Raw genomic sequence first — 25,967 nt, 5'->3', positions numbered from 1 at the left:
TGATCATGAAATATGTATTCTAAGTGCAGTGGTACTTCATATTCATGCTCCCAATCTTTTTAAAAGCAAATGTTAACTACCTAGGCTTCATTACTTACTAGTGTTTGTATTTTTAGAGACAGGGTCTCACTATATTGCCCAGGCTGCCCTCGAACTCCTGGACTTAAGCAATTCTCCTGCCTCCGCCTCCCAAATAGCTGGTATTACACACTTGCACCACCCTTCCTAACTTGCTTATACAGTGTAAATTCACCTTATGTTTTAAAAATTAGAAAGCAAATATATACATTGTTGGTGGGAATGTAAATTAATACAACCTCTGTGGAAAACAGGGTGGAGATTTTTACAAAACATAGAATTTACCATTCATTCCAGCAATCCCACTACTGAGAGTATACCCAAAGGAAAATAAATCATCATATCAAAAAGATAGCTGTACTCGTATGTTTATCACAGCACTTTGCCCAATAGCAAAGACATGGAATCAACCTAAGTGTCCATCAACAGATGGTTGGATAAAGAAAATATGGTGTATGTATATCATGGAATACTACTCAGCCATAAAAAAGAATGAAATCATGTCTTTTGTAAAACGCAGATGGAACTGGAGGCCCATACATGAAATAACTCAAGGCGCATTAAGTCAAGTACTGCATATTCTCACTTATAGGTGGGAGCTAAATAATGAGTACACAGGGGCATAGAGTGTGGAATAGTGACATTGGAGGCTCGGAAGGGTGAGATGGGGGTGAGAGATGAGAAATTATTTAATGGGTATAATGTACACTATTTGGGTGCTGGTTACACTAAAAGCCCAGACGTCACTACTGTAATATATCCATGTATCAAAACTGCACTTGTACTCCCTAAATTTATACAAAAAAGAATCAGAAAGCAAATAGTTCACTTCCATAGGGTTCTTCATGCCTATCCTTACTATATTGACAGATTTTTTTTAAGTTATATATATGAATCCATAAAGAATGATTTGGTTATTGGCGCTATTGAGCCAAATAAGTGATTAGGCAAAACTCTCAGTCAGTGGAGGTTTATTAAGCCAAAGTTGAGGATATACCCAGGAAAAACAGGAACCACAGACAGACCTATGGTGGTTTTTCCAAAGGGAAATTTGGAAGCTTCAACATTTAAAGGCTTACAGAGAGAAAGAAAAAAGCAAGCCTCCTCCTCAAAGCAAAATGGTTACATTCTTGTGAGGCCCAGGAAATCTACATTTTACATATGATAAGGGGAATATTTATTTAAAATAGAAAAGGGCATAAGGAAGCATCAATTATGTAGATGTCCCTAGGTAGACGGAAGAATGTCTGATTCTATTTTGTCTTTGTTACCTTAAAGATAAATTTGTAATTCATTATTAGTGTGGAATCCAGCAGACTTTAGTTTTAGGTGCTAAACATAGCCTGCAGATCTAAAGTTATAATTTGCATGTTCTTGCTTATGGGAGGCCAGTAAAGAGTTTCTTTAATGAATGGTCTGGGGCTAGTTCTTCACAGGTGCCTTTACTATTTCTTTTGCATAGGAGTTAAGGGGAGGGGTGGCCCTGAGATTTTGATTTTCTTTTTACATTTTCCCCAGGTTTTTTGTTGTTGTTGTTTTGAGACAGAGTCTGTCACCCCTGGTTGGAATGCAGTGGAGTCAGCCTAGCTCACTGCAAGCTCCAAACCCTGGGCTCAAGCAATCGTTCTGCCTCAGCTTCCCAAGTAGCTGGGACTACAGGTGCACACCACCATGCCTGGCTAATTTTTTCTATTTTTAGTAGAGATGGGGTCTTGCTTTTGCTCAGGCTGGTCTTGAACTTTTGACCTCAGGCGGGAGCCTTGGCATCCCAGAGTGCTGAGATTACAGGTGTGAGCCAACCCCCAGTTCTTTAAAATCATTCAGGAGAAAGCATTGTAGAGGACATGAGTGGCTGTATTTTTTATCTAACCTCCCGCTGCTAGGAAGTCTCATTTTTAGATCATGTCCCTCAGAGAGGAAAAAAATTAAATCAAGAAGGACTGATGTCAAAAATTGGAGCCAAATAATAAAACTCCAGAAACAATGGAGAAGGCTAGAATCTAATGGACTTACTATTTTTTTGAAACATAATTTTCTCTTTCTAGTTTCCCATTTTTATCAGACAAATCATGGTAGGACCAATTCATTTGTAAAATAAATTTTAGTCTCATTATACTTGGCCTGATTATTTCCATAAAGTACAGCAAGAATAGTTATCGGCTATATAGGCTTTTTCTTTGATTGGTTTTGCTGGAACTTTTTCATAAGGAATCTCAGGTTAGACTTAAAAGCCTCTCAAAGCCAAGCTAAGGCTTTAACTGCGCCTAAAGATACCTATATGAATTGGGTAAATCCTTCTTTTCTTGAGGTCCCAACATAACTTGGGGTTCCTGGATTTGTCAGAAAGTAACATTGTTTACTTTACCACAGATCTAGAAATACCGTAGAGGAGGTACCAGGCCAATTTTTCCAAAGAGCTTTTTACTGGCCTTATAAAGTCAACCTAATTCCTCAAAGCAATCTGGGCATATCTGAAAATATGCCGTTCCAGTCAAAGCCTGGTAAAATAACCAGCGTCTCTAATTCTGTCCTGTTATAAAAGAAAACAGATTCTTACTGAACTTATGCAAATAACTATATTGCCATAAAATAAGAATACTTACCAATAGTTTTCAAATTCTAGAGAAATCAAGAAGAAAAATGCTTTAGATTGCTCACAAAAATATACATTACCAATTTGTTGTAAGCTATAAATAGCTAAACAGAAGTAGAAAAAGTTTTCTTGAGTCCTGGATATTAGGTTTGTTCCAGGTGGGAACCCAAAAAATATCATAAAGCCTGTGAAATAAAAGCTGCAGGAATCTGGAGAGTCCAAGGTCATAAGTCTAACTTCTACCACAGACAGCTGCAACAAGGCCATTCCTATCCCCCCTGATAAGGACTGAAGCTACCTCCTCCCCTATCTCTGCAGGTGTTTACTCACTCCTCGGAGAGAAACCCAAGGCTTTTCCCTCCCTGGGGGTGGACACTTTTTCACCTCCACCTATCTGCACCCAGATGCTCAAAATAAACAGCATTTTGCTACTTGTGAAGCACTGTGTATCTCTCCCCCTCACCCCCTCTCTCCCTCTCTCCCCTTCCCCCCTCCCCTCCCCCTCCTCCCCCTACTCTGGACCCACCACTGGAAAGCAAAACAAAAAAGAATCAGCAATGTTTAAACAAAAAGTCATAAAAATAAATTATTACATAATTTAAAACTAATTACATAGTTTAGTCCCATGTAATTAATTTTTGTTCTGTTTGAGATTGGGTTAGCAGTCTTCATGAATGTACTGACTTTTTCATTAAACCAATTTCTTTAGAGTCTGGAGGCCATCCAGCTGAAGTGTCAACTCAAAGCACCTTTAGTTAAAGTGGAAGTAGCTTTTAAACAGAAGAAAAGCAAAGGTTAATATTTGGAACAGTTTATTCTGGAGTTTGTGTCACAAGGCATGCTTGTAGGGCCTCAGGAAAAAGGTGGTGGCAATTTCATTGAGTCCAAGTTAGAAAAATGGAAGAAGAATTTGAAAACATTATTTGGAGACTTATAGCCAGGAAAGAATCCAGGATTCAGTCCAAATTGTATGATCTAAGTTATTAGAAACCTATATTCAAGAGTACTTGTCAGTCCTTTCCATGACTTTCCTTGAAGAAGCAACTTTTGGATTATAGCCATTTAAAAAACTGCATTTTTGTATCAATAAAAAATTTTTAAAAACCCTGCATTTTGAGAAGAATCAAAGTAAAATAATAATTGTGTATGACAAAAGGTCTTAAAATAGCCATGGTTAAAGAGACAATTGACAAATTTGGTGATTTCTTTGGCACACAACAATTTAACATAATAATCATAATTATTGATAACATACACCAAGACATATCAGAATTTTAGGAATGTCATACAACTTTGGAACACATATTAATAACATGTTTATACAAATGTAACCCAAAGAAAGATAGACACCATTTCATATTTGACAGTGCTTCCTTTATGGTTTTACTATGCCAAGTAAGCCTAATATGTCTCTGTTGGACTTTCAGTGGGTCTAGTATTAAATGATAGTTTGAGGTCAAAAATAATGAATTTAGAATTTTGATTTTGAATAGTTTGTCAAGTATCAAAAGTTTAAAACATTTGTTGTCATAAACAGGATCACAGGCTACTATAAAATAATAGTCATTCATTTAGCCAAAGTGGTAATTCAAAAATTTTAAAAGATAAAAGCTTTAATAGAGAGGAGACTCAGTTTCCCAATCATGAGACCTAATAAAGACAAACTGAAAAACAAACTAATAAATAGGCAAACTGAATCAATCTCTTTCTCCCTCTCTCCTCTTTTTTTTTGCAGTTCAAAAGGCGAACAAAAATCTTTTATTCTCTGTATTAACATTATGTAAAAATCTTGCTTAAAATAGAAAACCAAATTTTGCCTTTGCGTTAGTGTATTAACAGTAAAGCTAATTTTAGTAAAACCTTACAAATAAAGGTTTATAACCTTATAAACAAAGCTTTAAAACAAATTGATTAATCTTAATCAATTTGACCATAAGTAACATTTCCGTAAACCTTTTATAGCCTTTTACAGCTCTCTCCAATTGCAAGGTGATTTTGTGGAAAAGAAACGAGTTGGAACATATTTTAATTTGTTTTCTTTTTGTGGTAAAACAAGCTGTACTTTTTAAAAAAATTCTCTTTTCAGAGAAAAGCTTTTAATCCCAGGCAAAAAGATGGGACTTTGAACAGATTTAAATATAACGTTTTGTATAATTTCAGAACTGTAAAGTAAATATTCTGTTTAAAAAGAGCTTCACCATATGCAATCTAGAATTGGCAAGTAACTTCAGTAAAACTTGCTAAAAAAGCTTCAGGGATTTTCCTCTTCAGGGATTCAGGATGAGTTTGGTTCCAGGGATGGGGAACCTGTGGCCTTGGGGACACATGTGGCCTTCTGGACTTTTGAAGGCAGCCTTTTGACTGAATCCAAATTTTACAAAACAAATACCTTTATTTACCTGCTGGCTGTACAGCAAGAGGTGAGCAGCCAGTGAGCAAGCATATTTCCAGCTGCTCCCCGTGCCTGATTTCTGCCTCCCCCCTACCACCGTGCCCAAGTCTGTAGAAAAATTATCTTCCATGAAACCGAAACTGTCCCTGGTGCCAAAAAGGTTGGGGTATGCTGCTCTAGATAATGGAGTTAACAAGTGCCCTAAAGTGAACCTTATGTCTTTGTGTTCTTAACTGATGTTTATTATGGGATTCAACTGTTTTTGTTATTATTATTAGTTTAATTATCTCAGTATTTCATGTCTTACTGTGTTTTTTTCCTTGACTTTGAAAAAATCCTCTCCCTACCCCTCAGCTGCATTTTGAGATTACAGTTATTATCTGTGTATGTTTCTCTCATTCCCTCCTTTCTGTCAGGGCTTTGCTCTCACATAGAAATTGCCATTGCCATATTTGGAATTATGCATCGAATTGGTGTTGCTGGTATGAATGAATGTTTACTTTTCATCACTCTATGAGGTTAGCCTCTCTGAACAATCTCAGTATTACTCTGATTACATTATTCTACTTGAAACAGATTTTTAGATTTTCTTTCTTTCTTTTTTTTTTTTCCCTGTAAGCCAAAGCAGTTTATTTATGGCAAAAAATAGACAACACTTTTTGTGGTTCCCTGCTCATAGTAGGTTATATCCTTGTTATAGGAAAACTCTCAGTGTAAGCTAGATCTTGCTAATTTGTTAATTTCTTTTCTTAGAATAGTTTATCCAATCTAGGATATATTGGAGGGTTGGTTGGTTGTACTGATCATTTCCCCAGTCAGTCAGCTTTCTAACTTTTCTACCACATTTTCACCCAGTGTAACTGTACAGGTGATAGTCTTAAATTCATGGCAACAGTGTTTTGGTATGTAGACTGTTCCTTTTTTAATAAAAAAAGATCTGTTTCTATATTCTTGAAATTGGTCCCTTTCATTTCATTTTCAGTCTGTCCTTAAATTCTAAATCCTTTTCCCCTCTCTCTGTTCTTCCTTCTTAAGTTTTAGGGCAAATAGCTTCTGGAGCTGTTTTTATTCAAAGGCTCCTTTGCTGCAGAAACAAATAATCTTATGAAAGTCTGTATTATTAAAGTTGCCAGAGTCTGTCCTATGAGGTTCTAAATCTCTCTTTCTACTTTAACCGCTGCTTTCTGAAGGGAAATACATTGCTGGCTTGAGGTTGAATGCTGATTTTAATTTTTTTACTTTGTGTGTTGATATTAATTCTAATCTGTTTCTTTGCCATATTTGCCTTTAATGGCCTTTTAGGTGACTAGCTCATTTCCATTTATGATGTTTAGAATTGAATCAGAGGGATCTTGATGTGAATCATGACTCAGTCTCTTACTGGCAGTGTGATTCTAGGCAAATTAACCTCTTTAAACCTTCATTTATAAAAGAAGATGAAAGTACCTACCTCATAGGATTATCATGAAAATCAATTGAGATCGTATTTATTAAGTACTCTAAGTAATGTCTGGCACACAGAAATATACATTAATTAGTAGGTAGAAAACACATTGGGAGGTGGGGGGTTGGAGAGGTATTAGAAGCTTTGCATGATTACCGATAGGCATGCCATTTGAAAAGTTTGTTCTCAAACACATTATTTTGATGTCCTAGTCATATCACTTTTTTACTGAAACCCAATTTTGAGATTTAGAAATATTTTCCAGGTTGGCAGTAACAGCAACCGATTGTCTAATTCTTTTATATTTTATCTACTACTCTCTTTCAGTCAGTTTAAGATACCTAGGCATATCAGTATCAGATAGTCCATGATATTTGAGTTTATCTTCTGCTTTAGTATTTCAATTAATAGTAGCTGTCAGGTAAGAAAAAGGCTCTTTAGCTTTAAGAACTCAATCCAGTCTTGGCACACCTGTGCTCCTTTTGAACTTTGTTTGAATATATTGTTTGCATTGTGCTTCTTTTTGATTTTGTGCCACATAGTAATATAGTTAATACATAATTTATTTCTGTCAACCAAGAAATAAATTTGGTTCTCTTCTGTTCAGTCTTTAGCAAGATTTGATAGTTTTTGCATCTCCATTTATTGTATGTTTTCTGACTAAACTAAATGCATAGATGATGGTTCTTAAATGTTGTCAAACTTATTAAGCTGCGATTTCTATTCCTTGGTAGGTTCCCTACAGATATGCCTGCACATATATTGATATGTCAGGTACCAATTAAGAATATTTATAATAGCATTATTCACAATAACTTAAAACTGGAAACAACCCAAATGACTTTCAGTAGTCAAATCAATATAGTATTCCATTTATATAAAGTTTGAAAGCACTAAAATTATTATATTTAGTCATGCATATTTAGGTTGCTTGCCTAGAAAGAAATATAAGAAATTAAATACCATGGAAGTCAGGATAGTAATGACCATTATGGGGGAAGGAGGGGTTTGATTGGAAAAGAGAATGTTTAGGGCAGAGAATGTATAGGGCTTTGGGGTTGGTGGAAGGTTTTGTTTTTTGACTTGAGCTGTGGTCACACAGACATTTGCTTTGTAAAAATTTATTAACCTCTACCTTTGTGTTTTATCCTCCTTTTTGTGTGTTAAGTTTTCATAATAAATACAGTTTAAAAATATGTGAAAATGAATAATAATCTCTCCAGAGTATCCCTCAAAAAAGAGAGTTTTAGAAAAGAAAGCCCTCTGTCTTTCAGTTGTGCCATGGTAGATAGCTCTTTCAATACTTACAGTTATCATTACGTGAAAGTTCTCTTTTTGAGTCTCTGAGGAGGGTAGAGTCAAAGACAGAGATCTCAGATCTCCCCTCTTTTGATTGCATGTGTTACACTAGTGACTTTTAGTACTCCCAAAGCATTGAGGTCTCCACACCAAGTCTGAGACTCAATAGTTAGGGGCTTTATTTTTTTAATGATATTTTCTCTTAATCCTTTAGTTACAGGCTACTAGTGATTCACCAGATTTGATAATATAACCTTAAATAATTTCAATAGTGATGATAATAGTAGCTAATTATTATTTAGCATTTACATACCAGTACTGTTCAGAACCTTTTATGTATATTAACTTATTTAATCCTCAGTTTTTTAGGATGAGGAAACATTCAAATAGTTTTTCTAAGTTTGATCCCTTTACAAATAGATGCTCCATTCATTCATTCAATAAATACTAATTAAGCCTGTTCTGTGCATGTACCAGGCATTATTTTAGCTTTGAGGTTATATAAGTGAACAAGACAAAGAAAGCTTTGCCTTCATGGAGTTTACATTCTCCTGAGGAGACAAAAACTGATAAACTAATAATATCTTCAGTGATAAGTCCACTGAAGAAAAATAAAAGAATATAAGGGGAAAGGGAATGACAAAGGTAGCGTGTGGCTGCACAGAGATGGGACTAAGCTGAGTGAGTTATGCATGTATCTGGGAAAAGTTTGCAAGATGAAAACCATGTGAAAACTCAAGACTGAGATTGGAGTTTTAGAACAACTCAAACACTTTTTTTTAAAATAAAAGGCCAGGTCATAAATATTTTAGATTTTGCAGACTGTAAGGTTTGTGTTACAACTAAACTCTGCCATTGTAGGGAAAAACAGCCACGGACAATCTGTATGCATAGACCTGGCTTTATTTTTTGTTCCCATAAAATTTTTACTAAACAGGCAGCAGGTTGGATTTGGCCCCGTGGGGCTGTAGCTGACTGACCCCTGGGATAGATTCATATGGACTTTGTAGGTCATGGTAGGCACTTCCGATATTGTTCTAAGGGTGAGAGTTTTGAGCAATAAATTACAGTCTTCTGATGTATGCTTATAATTTTTAAAACAGGTTGGCACTTAGATCTTCAATATACTGGAGAAAGACTAGCATGGCTTTCAAAGTCTATTTTTATACTATTTTATTATTTGCATTTGCTACATTCATATAACAGGCATTTGTGAATACCTATTATGTGTCAGAATCATGTTGAGAATTAAGTTATTAATAAGATACCTCCCTACTGTCGTTCGACCCTAAACTCCTAGATGTTTCTCATTTATCCTGGTAACCCATAGGGAGTTCCTAGCACTGTGCCTAGTGCAAAGTAAATATTTGAAGGAATGAGTATATCCCCCAAGGAGTTCATATTATATTGGAAAAGGTAGACATAATAATAATTGCAGTAGACCTTTGTAGAGATATGACTGAAGGGCTATGGAAGCTTAGAGAGGAGAGACCCCAAATATACGTAAGAGAAAGAAGGAGAAGAGAAATTCAGTTTTAGACATGGTGAGATTAAGTCCCTGTTGGCTATCCAGGTGAAGACGTTTGGGAAATAGTTGGACAATAGGGTTCTGGGGCCTAAAAGAGATCACTAGACTTGGCATCAACACTTAGAAATTATTCAAGGTAGTTAAAGCTGTTAAAAAAGAATTTTTGTTCTTGACAGAAATCTTAAAAACTAACTAATGAAAGGCATTAAGGTCACAAGGACAAAGAGAATGGGAGAGAAGATTAGCAAATAATAGATGTCAACAAAATTTTGGAAGATGTAAAATAGAAAATTGAGTGGTAAGAGATTTGAGTTTCTGTTTTCTCTTTTCTAAAGGCATGCAAGGGGGTGAAGGAAGCCCCCCAAAAGCAAGTTAAAACTGTGGCTCAGGTATCAGAGGCACTTAGTACCTCTTAGGCAGGGCAGGTATGTGTGGTGGTACTGAAAGCAGGATTGAAAGTTTATATAAGGAATAGTTTGAACCTCATTTTTCTTCCCCCTTTCCATGCAGAAAGACAAGTGTCTCTTTCCTTGTACAAAAAAACCTGAGAGTTTATTCTCTGGAGGCTGAAACTGGGGTACTTCAGACATGTCTGAGGTTGGGTATAAGCATCTTACTGAAAAGAAAATGTGGGAGAAAATTAAATGAAAGTCAGTATACCAAACCAGAATGCTGGTCACCAGGTTTACACACCCTAGAAAGGCAGTTAGAGGATTCTACTATGAAGAAACTGGTCAGACAAAGAGAAGACATTTACTAATACTGACATTTAAAGGTCTCCCAACAAACTGCCCCTGTGTGGCCCAGCAGGTAAGAAGCTCTACACCTGCGTATAAAACTTTGTCAGCTTTTTCTTGCCTCACCCTTGAATATGAAGAGACAGCCAACATCGCCAGACTTTGGAGGAACTTCTCTCTTGAGAAAGACAGATCACAACAAACAAAAAACAAACAAAATGTGACTAGGGAAGAAACAGGAAAAATCTAAGAAACAGAGGAAAAATTTTTTTAAAAGTATAATTAGGCTGGGCATGGTGGCTCATGCCTATAATAATCCCAGCATTTTGGGAGGCTTAGGTGGGAGGATTGGTTGAGCTCAGAAATTTGAGACCAGCCTGCGTAATATAGTGAACCCTGTCTCTTAAAAAAAAATTTTTTTTTAAAGTATAATTAATTTCTTCAGAAAGATAAGATGTTTTTTGGATGAAACACATGAAATTGGTATTTTTTAAAAGCAGCAGAGTACAAATAGAAATATTGAAAACTGAAAACATCATACCTGATTTTTTTAAAAAATCAGTAGATGGGCCGGGCGTGGTGGCTCACACCTGTGATCCTAACACTCTGGGAGGCCGAGGCGGGAGGATCGTTTGAGCTCAGGAGTTCGAGACCAGCCTGAGAAACAGTGAGACCCCGTTGCTACTAAAAATAGAAAGAAATTAGCTGAACAACTAAAAATATGTAGAAAAAATTAGCCGGGCATGGTGGCGCATGCCTGTAATCCCAGCTACTCGGGAGGCTGAGGCAGAAGGATTGCTTGAGCCAGGAGTTTGAGGTTGCTGTGAGCTAGGCTGACGCCACGGCACTCTAGCCTGGGCAACAGAGTAAGACTGTGTCTCAAAAGAAAAAAAAAATGTCAATAGATGGATTAGAAGAGAAAGTATAGGAAATATTCCAGATAATATAACAGAAAGGCAACCTCAAACTCCTGGGCTTAAGCGATCCTACTGCCTCAGCCTCCCAAGTATCTGGGACTACAGGCATGGGCCACCATGCCTGGCTAATTTTTTCTATATATATTTTAGTTGGCCATATAATTTCTTTCTATTTTTAGTAGAGACGGGGTCTTGCTCTTGCTCAGGCTGGTCTTGAATTCCTGACCTCGAGCGATCCACCTGCCTCGGCCTCCCAGAGTGCTAGGATTACAGGTGTGAGCCACCGCACCTGGCCAAGAAATTTTTTCTTTAAAAAAAAGAGAGAAAATTTAAGAAAATTAGGACATTAATCTTGGAGATCTAACATCTGATTAATGAGTTCCAGAGGGAGAAGAAAGGGAGAGTGGGAGAAGAGGAAGGGAGGAGGAATAAAAGAGAAGAATTTATCAATTAAATAGAATACAAAATAATTCCCCAGAATGGAAAGATATGAGCTTGTTAACTGAGAAGATGCACTAAATGCTTAGCACAATATATTTTAAAAGACTACACACTGAGCCAGATACAAAAAGTAACACATTTTATTATTAGTTTATATGAAATATCCAGAATAGGTAAATCCATAGAGATAGCAAGCAGATGGGTAACTGTTAGGGACCGGGAACTTCTTAACTGCTTCATGAGTGTGGGATTTCCTTTTGGGTAATGAAACTGTTTTGGAACTACATAGAAGTGATAGTGTATAACATTGTGAATGTACTGAATGCCACTGAATTGTTCACTTTAAAATGGTTTTTTTATGTCATGTGAATTTCACCTCAATTAAGAAAAAAATAGGGAAAAAAGAGGCCACACACTGAGGAACATGAAATTTAAGAACACCAGCGATAAAGCAAAAATTCTGGAAATTTCCAGGGATAAACAAAGCACTTCATACTATATTAGTCATAATAAGCTAAATTATAATATAGCAATAAATAAACCGTGAAATCTCAATGGCTTAATTCAACAAATATTTGTTTCTCACTCATGTCCATGGTGTGGGAGTATACTCTGTTCCACATTGTCACTCAGGGATCTAGGTTGATGGAGTCTATCATCTTACAATGTTGCCATCTCAACACCCAGGTTCTAGAGTTCCTATAGTGGGGTATGAGAGAGTTATAGAAAACTCCTACTTTCTTAAATGGTTTGATCCTGGCTAGCATCAATCCTGTGGATCTGCCTCAGTGCTAGGGAGTTGAGATACGCAGTCCTCCCAAGTGCCCAGAAAAGACAGAAAGACCAGGCATTGCTGAGCACAAGAAGTCTCTATCATGCATACCGAGGAATAGGAGTCAAACTGTCCTTAGACTCACCTTCTAGTTGGAAGTTAGAAGACGGTGGGACAATGCTTTCTAAATTCTGAAGGAAAATTATTTCCTGTAGAATTGAGTATCTAATCAAACCATCAGTCAAATGTGAAGGTAGAATACTAACCTTTTCAGAGAAACAAAGTCAAAGCATTTACCTTCTGTTTATCCCTATCAGGAAATTATCAGAGGATGTATTATGTTAAAACAAGAGAATAAAACAGGAAGAGGAAGATTTAGAAGGGGCAGGGGACTTTGCCCAGGATATAGCCCAGACTGGAACAGGAATGTTAAAGGACTGGGGGAAGGGAGGATAGGGATATATAACGTGAAAAGATTACCTGCTGTATTTGACAATATTGAGAGTTGTATGGTTCTATGAGAACTTGAGTTGTGTTTGAGATAGATATATAAAAAATTAGTAAAATAAAGCATGAGACATTATAGATTCCAGGCATGCTAAATGTATAAGAAGAAAAATATAATTATAGCATATTTTATGACTAATAATATAAAATAAATTAGTCAATATAAATACTTTTTATAAATTGATAAAATGTAACTCTTAGGGTGATAGACTGTGAGAGCCTAGTTCTGTATAAGAGATTCAATAAATAATGTCTGAAATGGAAAAATAAATCAATATATTATTTAGAAATATAAATGTAAATAACAGAAGAAATGGCTAAGCATTGGTGCTTGTAGGAAGTGAATTTCAGGAACGAAGTGGAGTAGGACAGGAGGGGTAGGACAGCTTATGTTATACATCTTGCGGGACTAATGCCTTTTGAAATGATCTAAAACTGTACTTTGATTTTCGTTTTTAAGAAGGTAAGGACAAAGTGCCACATACTGTGAAAAGCCTAAAGAAATAAAATCAGGAGAAATGAAAATTATGAAAAGGAGCCATGGCTTTGGCAGACAAGAGATTATAATGATCGTGGGGCAGTTTCAGTGGTCGAGTGGTTGGTATAGACCATGTTGCAGTTGCTTGAAGAGTAAAAGAATAGAAAAATTTATTTCACATACTGTAAAAGAATAAATTGAAAGAGACCAACTGACATACAGGATTAAATAAGGGGATACAGAATAGATATATTATCCTCAGCGAAATGGAGAATATGAAAATATGACTTTAAATAAATTATAAAGAAGTATCATGGTCAAGCAAGGTGGCTCACACCTGTAATCCTATCATTTTGGGAGGCTGAGGCAGGAGGATCGCTTGAAGCCAGGAGTTCAAGACCAGCCTGAGCTACATAGTGAGACCCCATCTTTACAAAAAATAGAAAAAATTAGCTGGTCGTGGTGGCACCTGTCTGTGGTCCCAGCTACTCCAGAGGCTGAGGCAGGAGGGTGGCTTGAACCCAGTTTGAGGTTACAGTGAGCTATGATAATTCCACTGCACTCTAGCGTGGGCAACCCTGTTCCCCTCTCCTCTGCCCCCCCCCAAAATAAGAAGTAACATTATACATATACAGAGGATACCTCATAAAACAAAGCAAAGCAATTTTTAAAAATTTCTTTCAATGGTTCTTCTAAAATGATTCATTTTACTGAAATATGTTACCTAGGCATCTCTGCTGATTATATAAACTATCGGTATAACATAATTTTTATTACTTCTTTATTTGAATAAAATACCTTTTCAGAATTCCTTTATTTCAACTTGATTTAAAAAGGTTTACTTTGTTTATTTCCTCTGAGTCCTTTATAAAAAGGTCTAGACTTTTTAAATAAGTTGAAATCTAGTGAAATTACAAGGCAAATTGTCTCCCTATCTCCAGTTTTCTGCATTAACCTGATTGCTCTATCGTAGTTTGAGTTCTCTTAGTTCCCCTTCCAGGTTCAAGTTTTTGTTCAAGCTTGGTCATAGGAGTAATGTTATCATCTTTAAATTTGGTCATGGAATGTGTTACACTGCCCAGCTCAGGGAAATGCTGCTCAGTTTGGGCTTGGATAGTAACGTTTATTTTCCTTGGCAGAGAAGCTGATCGTCGAGGGGCATCTAACCAAAGTGGTAGAAGAAACAAAGCTTTCAAAAGGTTTGTTTTTTGGTTTTTCTATGATTTTTGACAGCTCTTTTGGATAATGAAGGTTAGTGTAGACTTCCAAGGGTATAATATTTGAAATGTAATGTTTGGTATAGAGTTCTTTAGGTATTAAAATTTTGTTGCGATCTCTCTGTTTGACTTCCAGTTGTATTTTCAGCTTTGATCTCAAAGTTTTAATCAAACACTATGTAAATCTTTTCTGATACAACCTAAGTGAAGAATACCTACAGTTTTATTTGGAGGATTACTGTACCTTTAAAATTCCTTTTTGGCATCTCAGTTTAATTTCAACAAAAGTAATGGCTTTTGTGAATGTGGAATCTTCTTTTATTTTATAATGAATAGTCCAGTAATTGCCCAAAGAAGTTTATTGTGTTAATTCTTTTTGTTGCAATTGTCAGACTTAGGGAAAAGTGAGTTTTAAAGCATCATACTGTCCAGTCACTTTTATGCATAGGGATATTAGACAAAAAAATTTGGTAAGATGTGTTCATTATTATAATAGAACTTTCGTCAGACTATACCAGTATAAAATTTAAAACTAGATTCACAGTCCTTTTGTTCAATTAAAACAAGTGTTAAAAGTGTGAGATACTTAATTCTGTTTTGTTAAAGGAACTGGATTCATTTGGCTTTTTAAAATATTTAAAAGGATAGTGTTATTCCAAATATTTGGTGGCTTCCCTTCTGAATTTTGTGCACAGCAGATGCCATATTTGGGGAAAAAATGCATAGAATATGCATCACTAATATTGTTCTGGCAAACGAGCATTGAGTCTCAGAACAGTGAACTATTTTTAGTACATATGGCAATTCATTTCATCTTATTAAAGTGAGATGAGAACAGACTTTAAAATAGCTTCTACTTCACCACCTAAATACCTATCAGATTAGTTGGTTGAATAGCTAGCACTAGAAGTAGAAGTAGAGCCTTGTTGGGGGGGAAGTTAATGCTTCTTTAAAGAAAAGTATCTTGCTATCTTAGTGCTTCTATTTAATGCATTCTGAATTAAAATATTTGCTTGAAATTATGTATCATTATCGGAAAAGTTTTGGGCAATATTACTGGTTTCCTTTTAAAACCTAGCTATAAAATACATATTGACAGTTTTAAAGAACATGCTTTTTGATCCAGCAATTCTACTTCTGGGTTTTTATCTTAAGGAACAAATTGGACAAGTGTACCAAGGGTGTTTGTTTCAGTGTTGTTTTAAAAGCAATAAGAGGAAAGCCTAAGTGTCCAATAGTAAAGGCATTTATTAAATCAATTATTAAATCAATTATGGCAAATAAGTTTGTGCAAGTGAATAGAACACATCTTTTAAGAATGATAATACAAATATAAGTTTTATATATCCAGGGATATTTCTATCAGTCAGCATTGTACTAGCACTTTTCATAGTTAACATTTGGAAATATGCAAATCCTTATAACAAACTAGATGGCTGAAATAAGTTACATTTCAAATGTTTTAAATCTGGCTATAAAGTATTTTCTTTTGGATTTGTCTAAGTGTCTTTTTTTTTAATGCTTTCATTGGTGATGTTTTTGGTGGAATTTTATTTTTTGAATTGAAAATACCAGTTGTTAGAACAGTTACAGCTGTTACCAGTCTTAATATTCCCTCTAGAGGTTTCACCTAATTCAAAATAAGTTGTATATACTTTAAGCTCTAACTCAATTTGCAGTCATTACATCTCTACAGTAGCTTTGGGGGTAGAAGTGGAAAGAATATGAGTAGATAATTCTGCCACTAACTAGCCATATGCCAGCAGGCAACTTCCTTTTATTGTTTAAACCTCATTTTCCTCATTTGTAAAATGAAATAGCCAAGATCTAACTTGTACAGTTGTTTTGGGAATTTAATGAAATAACTGCTTATAAAGTAGAAGGCACTATTCTCATGTCCAACAAATGTTAATTTTTCCCTGTCCTGATCCTTAATCTTGCTTTCTTTCCAAGTAATGGTTCCAATGGTATAGGAAATGGTCTATGGCTGGTAAATTTGTTTTGTCCATCCATAGTTACGTATACTCAAAGATGCAATGAAATAGTCACCTTGTGTTACAGGCTTCCCGATTTGGGAACAATTTGAATATTGATGTTCGTAGTTATTCTTCCATTTCCTTCTATATTACTGTTGATATGTATCTTAATGATTAAGTGCTGCAGAGAAAATCAGTAATAGCTTTCTAATACTGGAGAGTTAGGAGGTGCTTCATAAGTGAAGAATAGGTGTTTTGGAAAGAAGTGGAATACTCTACCATTTATTTATTGGGTCCTGTGTTTCATTCTTGCTTCCATATACTAACTGTAGGATACAACAATGATGGATCAAGACTTGATGTGCTAAAAACGTGCCTTCTTATTCAAAGTAGATGTGTACCTTTAATCAACCTTTTTTTTTTTAGCACCTACTATATCCTAGTCACTGTCCTATGCACAGGGAATATAGCAGTCAGTTAATGAAACATAGAAAAATCCCAGCTCTTATGAAGCTTACATTCTAGTGATATCTTAATAGAAAATTTGGCCCTACCTGTAAGGCAATTTTACCTTCCTGGCTAATACTCTAAATATAGAATAAAAGTTCCTTCTAAGCTAGAAGAACACTTTTGAAAATACACTCTTTCTTTACTTTAATATCTTGATCATAAAATTTCCAAAAATATTAAAATCAGTATAGAGTCATTTTCCTGTTTTTTCCTTTTTGTTCTTCTAGAGTGGTTTCATTTCTATCCATATATAGAAATTAGATATATTAGCCTGTTGTATTTGTGTTTATAACTTTGTGATCAAAACTAGAAGATTCAGAAATGTCTGATGCTAGCACATTATGAACAGCAGAGGTCACAGATTAGATTCCCCTGGGCCTCCATGGTTAGTGACTTCACTTCTAATCTAAGCTCCCTGTCTCTTAGCAGTTGGCCTTTGACTACATATGGCAGTGAGAAAAGCAGCAAAAGACTTCTTGCAATTCATCACTCATTTCACAAGTTAAGCCACAAATTCTAGGGATGTTCTTATATGGAATAGCTTTAACAGGTTATATTTTAATATTGTATTAAATATTTTGATGTTTAAGATGTTTCTAATTTCTTTCAAAATGGAAAATATATCTTAATTTAGTTGATTATAAAGCAATATACATTCACTACAAATTTTTCAAACAATATGTATGACTATGTGAAGTTTGAAAGTAAATGTCTACCATGTTCCCACCTCCAAAAATAACTGTTGATATCACTGTTGTAGATCCTTCCAGATCTTGAATAAATACATGCAATTAAAAATTCATAGCTAAATGTATGCTGTTTTTAATCTGCTTGGGGTCATATTATACATATTGCACTTTAACAGAATTAATTTTTACTTAGTAGTAAGTATATCAGGAATATTTTCCATTTAATGATATGTACCTCATTTTCCCATAATGAATAGTACTGCAGTGTGCACCTTATATATACCATAAATAGTCTCTTATTTCGTTAGGAAAAGTACTAGAAGTGAGTATGCACATTTAAAATTTTGACACAAATGCATAACATTACAAAAGATAATTATATGCTTAGTGAATTTATAATCTCACAGAAATAATATATATATATAAATATATATATATATTAGAGCATGATTAATTTTTTTAAAAAAGAGAGAGAAGATGTAATAAAAAGGAGCAGCATGCTGGAGAAATGAATACTTCCTTAGAGGTGATGAGGCTTAAACTGTATCTTACAGAATGAATAGGCCAAGTAGAGCCAATGGATGTTGAGGTTAGTGAAATATCAACTTCTTAATTACAGGCCATAATGAATTGGCATGCCCAAGCCCTGTTAAGAAGCTGATATGACTGAACCAGAGCTCCTGTGGGAATTGATGCAGGGACCAAATTATGGCTAAATTCTGCCATGTAAATCTTGGCTGAGGCCCTACAGAGAATGGGGAAATGCTATACGATTGTGGTTCAAAGAAATGACCTTCTATGTAAATGCTATCCTAAAGAATGCCCTTACAGATGAGGATCTGGGACCTAATTAATCACCAGTCATCTTTAATGAACTGTTGGGCTCATAATTAGGATTTTTGAGGTCAATTAGTTGAAAAGTAGGCTTAAGATGTCTACATTGGACCAGGCAGAAGACCTCTTGCGAATAATTTCAAAGCTTTTAAAAAAAAGTTTTTTCTCGATGTGATTTAGGTATGACTATATTATCTTTAGAAATTATTTTCTTATTTTAAATGACACTTTTATAACAAACTGTGATTTTTTTAAAAGAGTTTTATTATATGAGTATAAATATTACTAAGGCAGCCTTTTAGCTTGTGTTTTTATGTAATAGAGCCTTTTCTTTTCATCGTCTTTGTACAATGTTCGCATTGTCCTGGGAATTTTATTATATTTGTTGCAGTTCTCTGAATACTTTAGCAAAGCTTGCTTCATTTTTGTTTCCAGTTGGCAAGTGAATAGCCTTGAACAAAAGCCCCAGCCCTCTGCACAGCAGACACAGCCCACATTATAATTTAATGAGCTACGTGTAATAACCCCATTCCATTTTGGACAAGGGTAGTGAAGAAGTAAGAAATTCAGTGACTTCAGTTAGTTTTAAAAGTCCTTTGCATATCAATAGATTTTGAGCATTCATAACCTGAAGCAGTTTTATTGACATACGATATTTAATTGTAATGAGATTTTACTTTTATTTTTTTCTTGGTAGAAAATCAGGCAAGAGCAAAGGAATCTGATTTATCAGATACTCTGAGTCCGAGCAAGGAAAAAAGCAGTGACGACACTACAGGTGAGTTTTAACCTAATGTTTGCAAATCTGCAGATGTTATTGGCAGTTTTAGGTATATAGGTTAATGGGGTAGAGATTTCAAAGTTTATGCTTGGGGAAAAAGCAGTGCTTCCATTTATCAAGTCACTCCTTTGAATCTTAGATATTTTGTTAAAACTGCTTTCAACTCTCCAAATATAATAGCTGTATAAATTCCAATTACTTATTTTTGATAATAATAGCTTACTGATAGATCTGAGTACTATCTGTAATTATCTTCTTTTCTCTCTCTCTCTGTAGACGCCCAAATGGATGACCAAGACCTAAATGAACCTCTTGCTAAAGTGTCCCTATTAAAAGGTATTTTAATATGTTTTTATGACATTTTAAATCAGAGCATCAGATCACCCTTTACCACAAAATCTGTTTCATGTATTCTGTGTAGTTTTAAGTTTTAGTTCAGAGATTAAAATAGGCTCTGTAAGTGGTATTGGTGCCCAATGCTTCAAACAAAAGTGTTTAAATTGTAGAATAATTTGGATCAATCAAGATTATGCAGGGCAAAGTGGTAAGTGGTAGAATGTGAAATGTAGCTGTATTTTTTGTTTACCCTTGTGTCTCTGACAGGAACTCATTAGCACTTCTAACATAATTAAAATCAGGTAAAAATCTTAACTTTCTTGAAAGAATCACCTATTTGCTCTGTTATCATATGTAGCAGTTGTAAATTTCCTCATTTTCTGATTTTCCTTATCCTCCAATGAATATCCCCAAGTTCTTAAGATACTCTTCTAGATATTTTGGACTAGGAAATTTTAGCTAGGGCTAAGATAAGTGATGCATGTAATGAACTCTTACTTGTCTCACCTCTAAATAGGAAGTACATTTATTTCTTGATATTTATGGAGTGGGTAGGAGATAAATCAGCATTTATAAAAGTGTTTTTAAAATAAAGTGCCTTTGAATGGTTTATTGATAAATCTGTGATTGTGAGCACTTAATTTCTTTATATTGCCTTATTGTACACAAGAAAAGTTGACATATACTATCACTTCAGCCCAGTGAGTTAAACATGTTGGTAATAGTGTACTAATGCCAAGCGGCTCTCTGGGATCAGAGCAACAGTAACAGTCTATAGAAGTTTCTCCTTGTAGAAGTGTTGTTGTGGGTGGACTATTAAGGGATCTTCCAGTCCAGACTCTGAACATTCAGATTATGTAAGGAAGAAGGCCTTAAACGGCATGACCCTGCTGCTGGCCTAAATATACAGTGATGGGGATGTGGGGAGATTACCTAGATTCTCTTAGAGTCCTTTAGTCTACACATCTTGGCCTTCTCTTTTCTTCCCTGTGGACACTGAAGATCATTACATGGCTCTTTGAACCACCTTTGATTGACTTCCACAACCAGGAGAATTCCTGAGGATTGTTGGTCTGAGCAGCCAATTGCCAATTTGTCCTTAAGTATGAGCATAGTTTCCAGCACTATTACTGATCTGTATTCTTCTTAGGTGACCTTTGATGTTGATAAGGCATGCTTTATGTCATAATAATATCCAGAAATGTCATCTTATCAGAAATACAATACCATTATTGTATGAAATGTTGTTACTGATACTGAAAAAAGTGTCTGAACCTGTGGGCCTTTATAGGAACATGGAGAAACAAGAAGGGAAGTGAATGAGTAATGAACACCCCTCATACAAAAGTAACCCTTCTTACAGTCTTTTGTACAGAAATCTTTTCAACAGCCAAGGTCAAATTGATTTATAAGTAGCATTTATGATTGTGTTAATTTTATTAGCTATTAATGCTATTGTGATTTTATTTGTCAGTCTATTTTATTTTTTTGAGACAAAGTCTTGCTCTGTCACCCTGGCTGGAGTGCAGTGGCATCATCATAGCTGACTGCACCTCAAATTCCTGTGCTCAAGCAATCCTCCTGCCTCAGCATCCCAAGTAACTGGAACTTCAAGCATGGGCCACCATGTCAGTCTATTTTAGATATGATTTTTATCCCATTGCCTACCACAGTGCCAGGTCTTCATTAAAACTCAGATATTTAATGAATGAATTAATAACAGACTTCTTGCCTTAAAGAGCATTAGGAAAGTAACATATTTTAGCCATGAAGCTAAGAGTCAAAGAACTCTGGGTTCAGTCTCAACTTTGCCATTTATTTGCAATATGTCCCTCTGTGCTTCGGGTTTTTTTCATTTATTAGATTGGGGGAAACAAACTTCATAAGATTATTACGAAGATTAAATGAAACAATGCGTGTGAACCACTTACCATGGTGTTGGGAACGTAACATGTTAGTTACCATAGTGAAGACAACTAATGTTGATGATGGTGATTGATAGAAGCAGACCCAGGCCAGGTGCAGTGGCTCACATCTGTAATCCTAGCACTTTGGGAAGCTGAGATGGGAGGATTGCTTGAGGCCAGGAGTTCAAGACCAGTCTGGGAAACATAGCAAGACCTCATCTCTATAAAAAATTTAAAAAATAGCTGGGTGTGGTGGCAGGTGCCTGTAGTCCCACCTGCTCAGGAAGCTGAGGTGGGAGGATTACTTGAGCCCAGGAGTTTGAGATTGCACTGAGCTATGATCGTGCCACTGCATTCCAGTCTGGGTGACAGAACAAGACTGCCTCTTAAAAAAAAAAAAAAATGCACTGGAAGAATATGGCTTACATGATATGTTTATTTCAGGCAATGTTCAGTAGCAGAAAGTTTTAATACAATGATGAACAGAGTGACTGGAGAGGAAGGAGGTGGGGGGGAGACATAATTTGAGATGTAATGTTTGATTTAGTTAATTTCAATGAAACCACTTAAGTTACATCATTTAAAAATTCAGCAAATATTTATTTGTTATATGTGTGGTGTTGGGAAAATGGTGATGACAAAGTGGGTACAACAGAGCTTTCAGCCTAGTTTTTATTTTGTATACTACAATGGGGGTAATCATGCTAAAACCTTTTTGTATTTGTGTTTCCAGTTAAGTTCCAAGTGAAATTTTGCTTACATAATCTCTCCATGAGTAAAATATATAATTTAATATATGTAAATGTATATTTTTAAGTGCCATTACCATGAATTACTAATATATGTGTTAATATTTAACTGTCTTTGTATTCTTTCTCGAGGGTAAAATGACTAAAATACTTATTATAATTTGCATCTAAGTTTTATTTAACTCATGTGTTCTATGTTGTTTAACTGCGTATCTAAACATGAATGCAATTTTGCCAGTTGATTATAGAGATTATGGTGTGATACTAACTCTTGCTTTTAAAATAAAAATGTTTTTGTCAGATGACTTGCAGGGTGCACAGTCAGAAATTGAGGCAAAACAAGAAATTCAGCATCTCCGCAAGGAATTGGTCGAAGCCCAGGAGCTAGCTAGAGCAAGTAAACAAAAATGTTTTGAACTTCAAGGTGAGATCGAGATTACTTTGATTCCTTAGGGGAATGTGTGGAAGCAGCATGATATAATTAGATGACCCCAAACTTGGAGACCAGAGGCATAATGTTCCAGATCCACAAATTTATTAGATATGTGATCTTAGGACATTCACTTGACTTCTCTTAACTTATGTTTTAGAGCAGTAAAATAAAGAGAGATACGGTTAGTCTACTTTCCCATTATTGATGTGAAGATCAAGTAGGATCTCTACCAATGAAAGATCTTAGTAGTTAATTACATATGAAGTACAAGAAAAAGTAAAAACATAAATTTCTAAGTTTCCTGTGATTTTATAGTATATTCATCAGCAAATGAGAGGAACCAGGCAAGATTATGGTATAGAATCTTCTAATGTCCTGCGTACTTTCTTTTCTAGTAGCTCACTTATCTGTAGTGTCCTAAGCCCGTAGAGTCTGTGCTGTTCTTTAGAGCTTACATTTCTGTATCATTCACAGTAACTAACCCGATTTCAGTCAGTTAGCATTTTAGAGAGTCTTAAAATGAGGAGAAAGTGAATAGTCTCATGTTCTCTAAGATGGCCTTCCTGACCAGAAGGAAGATTCCCATCCCAGGAGGGGACTGGGAACTTCTTGTTACTACTTCTTTCCTTTCCTGCTTCTTGAAGAAATTAGAATTGGTGTTCATTTAATTTGAACTTTTTGGAGAGTCCAGGCTAATATATTTAATTACAATGAGAAAATTTTTAGTAAGCAGTCAGCAATTATTTAGTTCAGTGCTTACTGTGTGCTTAACAGTAAACATTAGGATTTTAAGTCTGTTTTTAAAAATTTAAGCCCAAAATGCTGATTAGCAATTATCAAGAATACTTCTTATGTGAAGAATAGCATATATTATCTTAGCAATACAAGGACCAGAAAACTCCACTACTCAATTGAATAGATTCATTACTTGCTACTGTTCTGTGTTACTAAAATCTTTAAACTAACTACTCATACTGATGATACTTATTGCCTAACTTTTGTTTCTTTCAATAAGCTTTAGGAGAGAACTTCTGAGAAATTTCTAGCTGCTCAATTCTGAATACTTTCATTAACTCACAAAATATTAATAGATATACTGTGTTTTCACTTTTAGCTCTTTTGGAAGAAGAAAGAAAAGCCTATCGAAATCAAGTTGAGGAATCCACTAAACAAATACAGGTTCTTCAAGGTATGGAGAACCAAGGCTGTTTGAGATTGTTATTGTTTGTTTTTAATGATCCAAAAAGAATGGAAAGTAAAAATGCAGAGGGTCCCCATTTTTCATGGCTTTAGTTCTTCCTAGAACCTCACATTATAACTGGGTTTTTGGTGGAACTTTATTTTCTTAAGAAGATAAAAGGGAAGATTCTCCAATACTCCAGTATTAGATACTTATAGTGTAAATAAAGAGCAGGGTTGAAGATTTGGATTTGATAATCGCTCTCTGGGTTAGCTTGTGAGTTACTACAGAAAGGGCCTTTGGATAAGAAATTTATTTGAGCTGCTTTGTGCTCAGCACTTTTGGCTTGCTGATAGCTAATGCTCAAAACACACTTGCACTACAATAAAAATTATATACCACATGATATAGAATAATGGTCTCTGTATCACCTTCATTGGTGAGAGCTGCTTTTCATATCCACCATTTTGCTATTTTTTTTTTTTTGGGGGGGGGTCTGGGCTATTGCAAGGTCATTACAGAAATGACCAGAAAAACCTTTGCCTGTCAAGTGTTTACTTCAAGCTGGAGCTCCTGGTACTGTGAAGCTATATTTGTGAGATACTCCAGAAGAGGTCTTTCTTTCCCATGCCATTATAAAATTCCTAAAGCAAAATTAATTTGCCTTCATTGTCAAAGAAAGAACCAATGTTATTTAGAGGTAAGGTGGGAAGGAATTATAAATAGACATGTAATTACAGTTCAGAAGAGAAAGGAAGTCATTGTGTAAGGCGTATGGTATTTATCCAAAAATATTCCAGAGAAAAACTAATCTTTGGGGACTTCTTTTCTTATTTTGTGAGTGGGACATTTGAATTATTAAAAATTTAGTATTGTATTATGGTCAAATTAGAATTTCTGGTATAGATCATATGTGTTTTTAAATTGAAAACTCTTTAAACTGTTATTGTAGTTTAATGCCATTATCTATTAGTTTATATAAATATGACTTGAATCTGTATTTCCATCTTGTACTGTATATGGGCAATTTACCCTAAAGGTTCTGTGACATAGTGGTGCCTTTTGTCTTAAAGCTGTCTTGCTCAGGCGTCATTGAGTGCCCTCTAGTGCCAGCATATGTGTTTCAGGACATTATCAACAAGACTGTGGTCATCTTATCTCTGGACATTGTGCCATTTCAGATTTTGAGCCTGTTACCTCTCAATCCTTCCTACAAACTTAAAGGGTACCATTTTAAATGTTTATTTATGTGACAACCTCCCCCTCTCTGAGCCCTAAATCCTTTTATAATTAATTGATTATTCTCTCTTGGAACTTTTTCTATCTGTAATATCTTTGTGTTATGGTAAGCAATGCTAGTATTCTAATTCTGCACCAGGTATGATTTTATACAGATTGTTTCCAGTTTGGGTCATGAGAGCACAAGACCAGATCTTTTAAAAATACATACACCTCTTCAATTAGGCAGTGTTTGTTGATTTTATCAACTCATTAATCCAACCAATAATTCTTGAGTATTTACTCTGTCAGGTATTAGGAAAAGAATAGTCAGCAAAAACAAAAGCCCTGCACAAATGAGGTGTACAGTCTAGTGGAAAAGATAAACAATAAGCAAATAAATATATATGATATCTAATAAGAGCTTTGAAAGAAAATAAAGCAGAGTAAAGGGCCAGAGAGTGCTTAGAGGACTTTTTTTAGATAAATTATTAAAGGCCTCTTTAAGGAATTGATATTTAAACAGAAAAATTAATCAAGAACATCAAATGCAGCCGGGCACGGTGGCTCATGCCTGTAATCCTAGCCCTCTGGGAGGCCAAGGCGGGTGGATCACTTGAGGTCAGGAGTTCGAGACCAGCCTGAGCGAGACCCCATCTCTACTAAAAATAGAAACAAATGATCTGGACAGCTAAAAATATATATAGAAAAAAATTAGCCGGGCATGGTGGTGCATGCCTGTAGTCCCAGCTACTCAGGAGGCTGAGGCAGTAGGATCGCTTAAGCCCAGGAGTTTGAGGTTGCTGTGAGCTAGGCTGATGCCACGGCACTCACTCTAGCCTGGGCAACACAGCGAGACTCTGTCTCAAAAAAAAAAAAAAGAAAGAACATCAAATGCTTAATGTTTACCATTTGGCCAAGCAATTCTACATGTAAGTTTCACACTAGGAA

General features: G+C 35.4%; 1 protein-coding gene across 35 annotated transcripts in view; it reads left to right on the top strand.

Annotated features, from left to right (window-relative positions):
* Positions 1 to 25,967, top strand: part of LOC123623575 (sarcolemma associated protein) — a 132,205-nt gene that overhangs the window by 91,698 nt on the left and 14,540 nt on the right. For 23 of the 35 annotated variants that reach the window (XM_045530820.1, XM_045530821.1, XM_045530809.1 and 20 more), the window contains 5 exons: positions 14,326 to 14,385; positions 19,110 to 19,190; positions 19,470 to 19,529; positions 22,487 to 22,609; positions 23,733 to 23,807. In XM_045530820.1, coding sequence (XP_045386776.1) covers positions 14,326 to 14,385; positions 19,110 to 19,190; positions 19,470 to 19,529; positions 22,487 to 22,609; positions 23,733 to 23,807 — 399 coding nt within the window. The remainder of the gene's footprint in view (positions 1 to 14,325; positions 14,386 to 19,109; positions 19,191 to 19,469; positions 19,530 to 22,486; positions 22,610 to 23,732; positions 23,808 to 25,967) is intronic. The other 12 variants (XM_045530830.1, XM_045530831.1, XM_045530825.1 and 9 more) reach the window with 1 other exon arrangement.

The sequence above is a fragment of the Lemur catta genome, chromosome 18 (assembly GCF_020740605.2).
Source record: "Lemur catta isolate mLemCat1 chromosome 18, mLemCat1.pri, whole genome shotgun sequence".
Classification (NCBI taxonomy): domain Eukaryota; kingdom Metazoa; phylum Chordata; class Mammalia; order Primates; family Lemuridae; genus Lemur; species Lemur catta.
The sequence above is the reverse complement of the archived record's forward strand: the minus strand, read 5'-3'. Positions and strand labels throughout refer to the sequence as shown.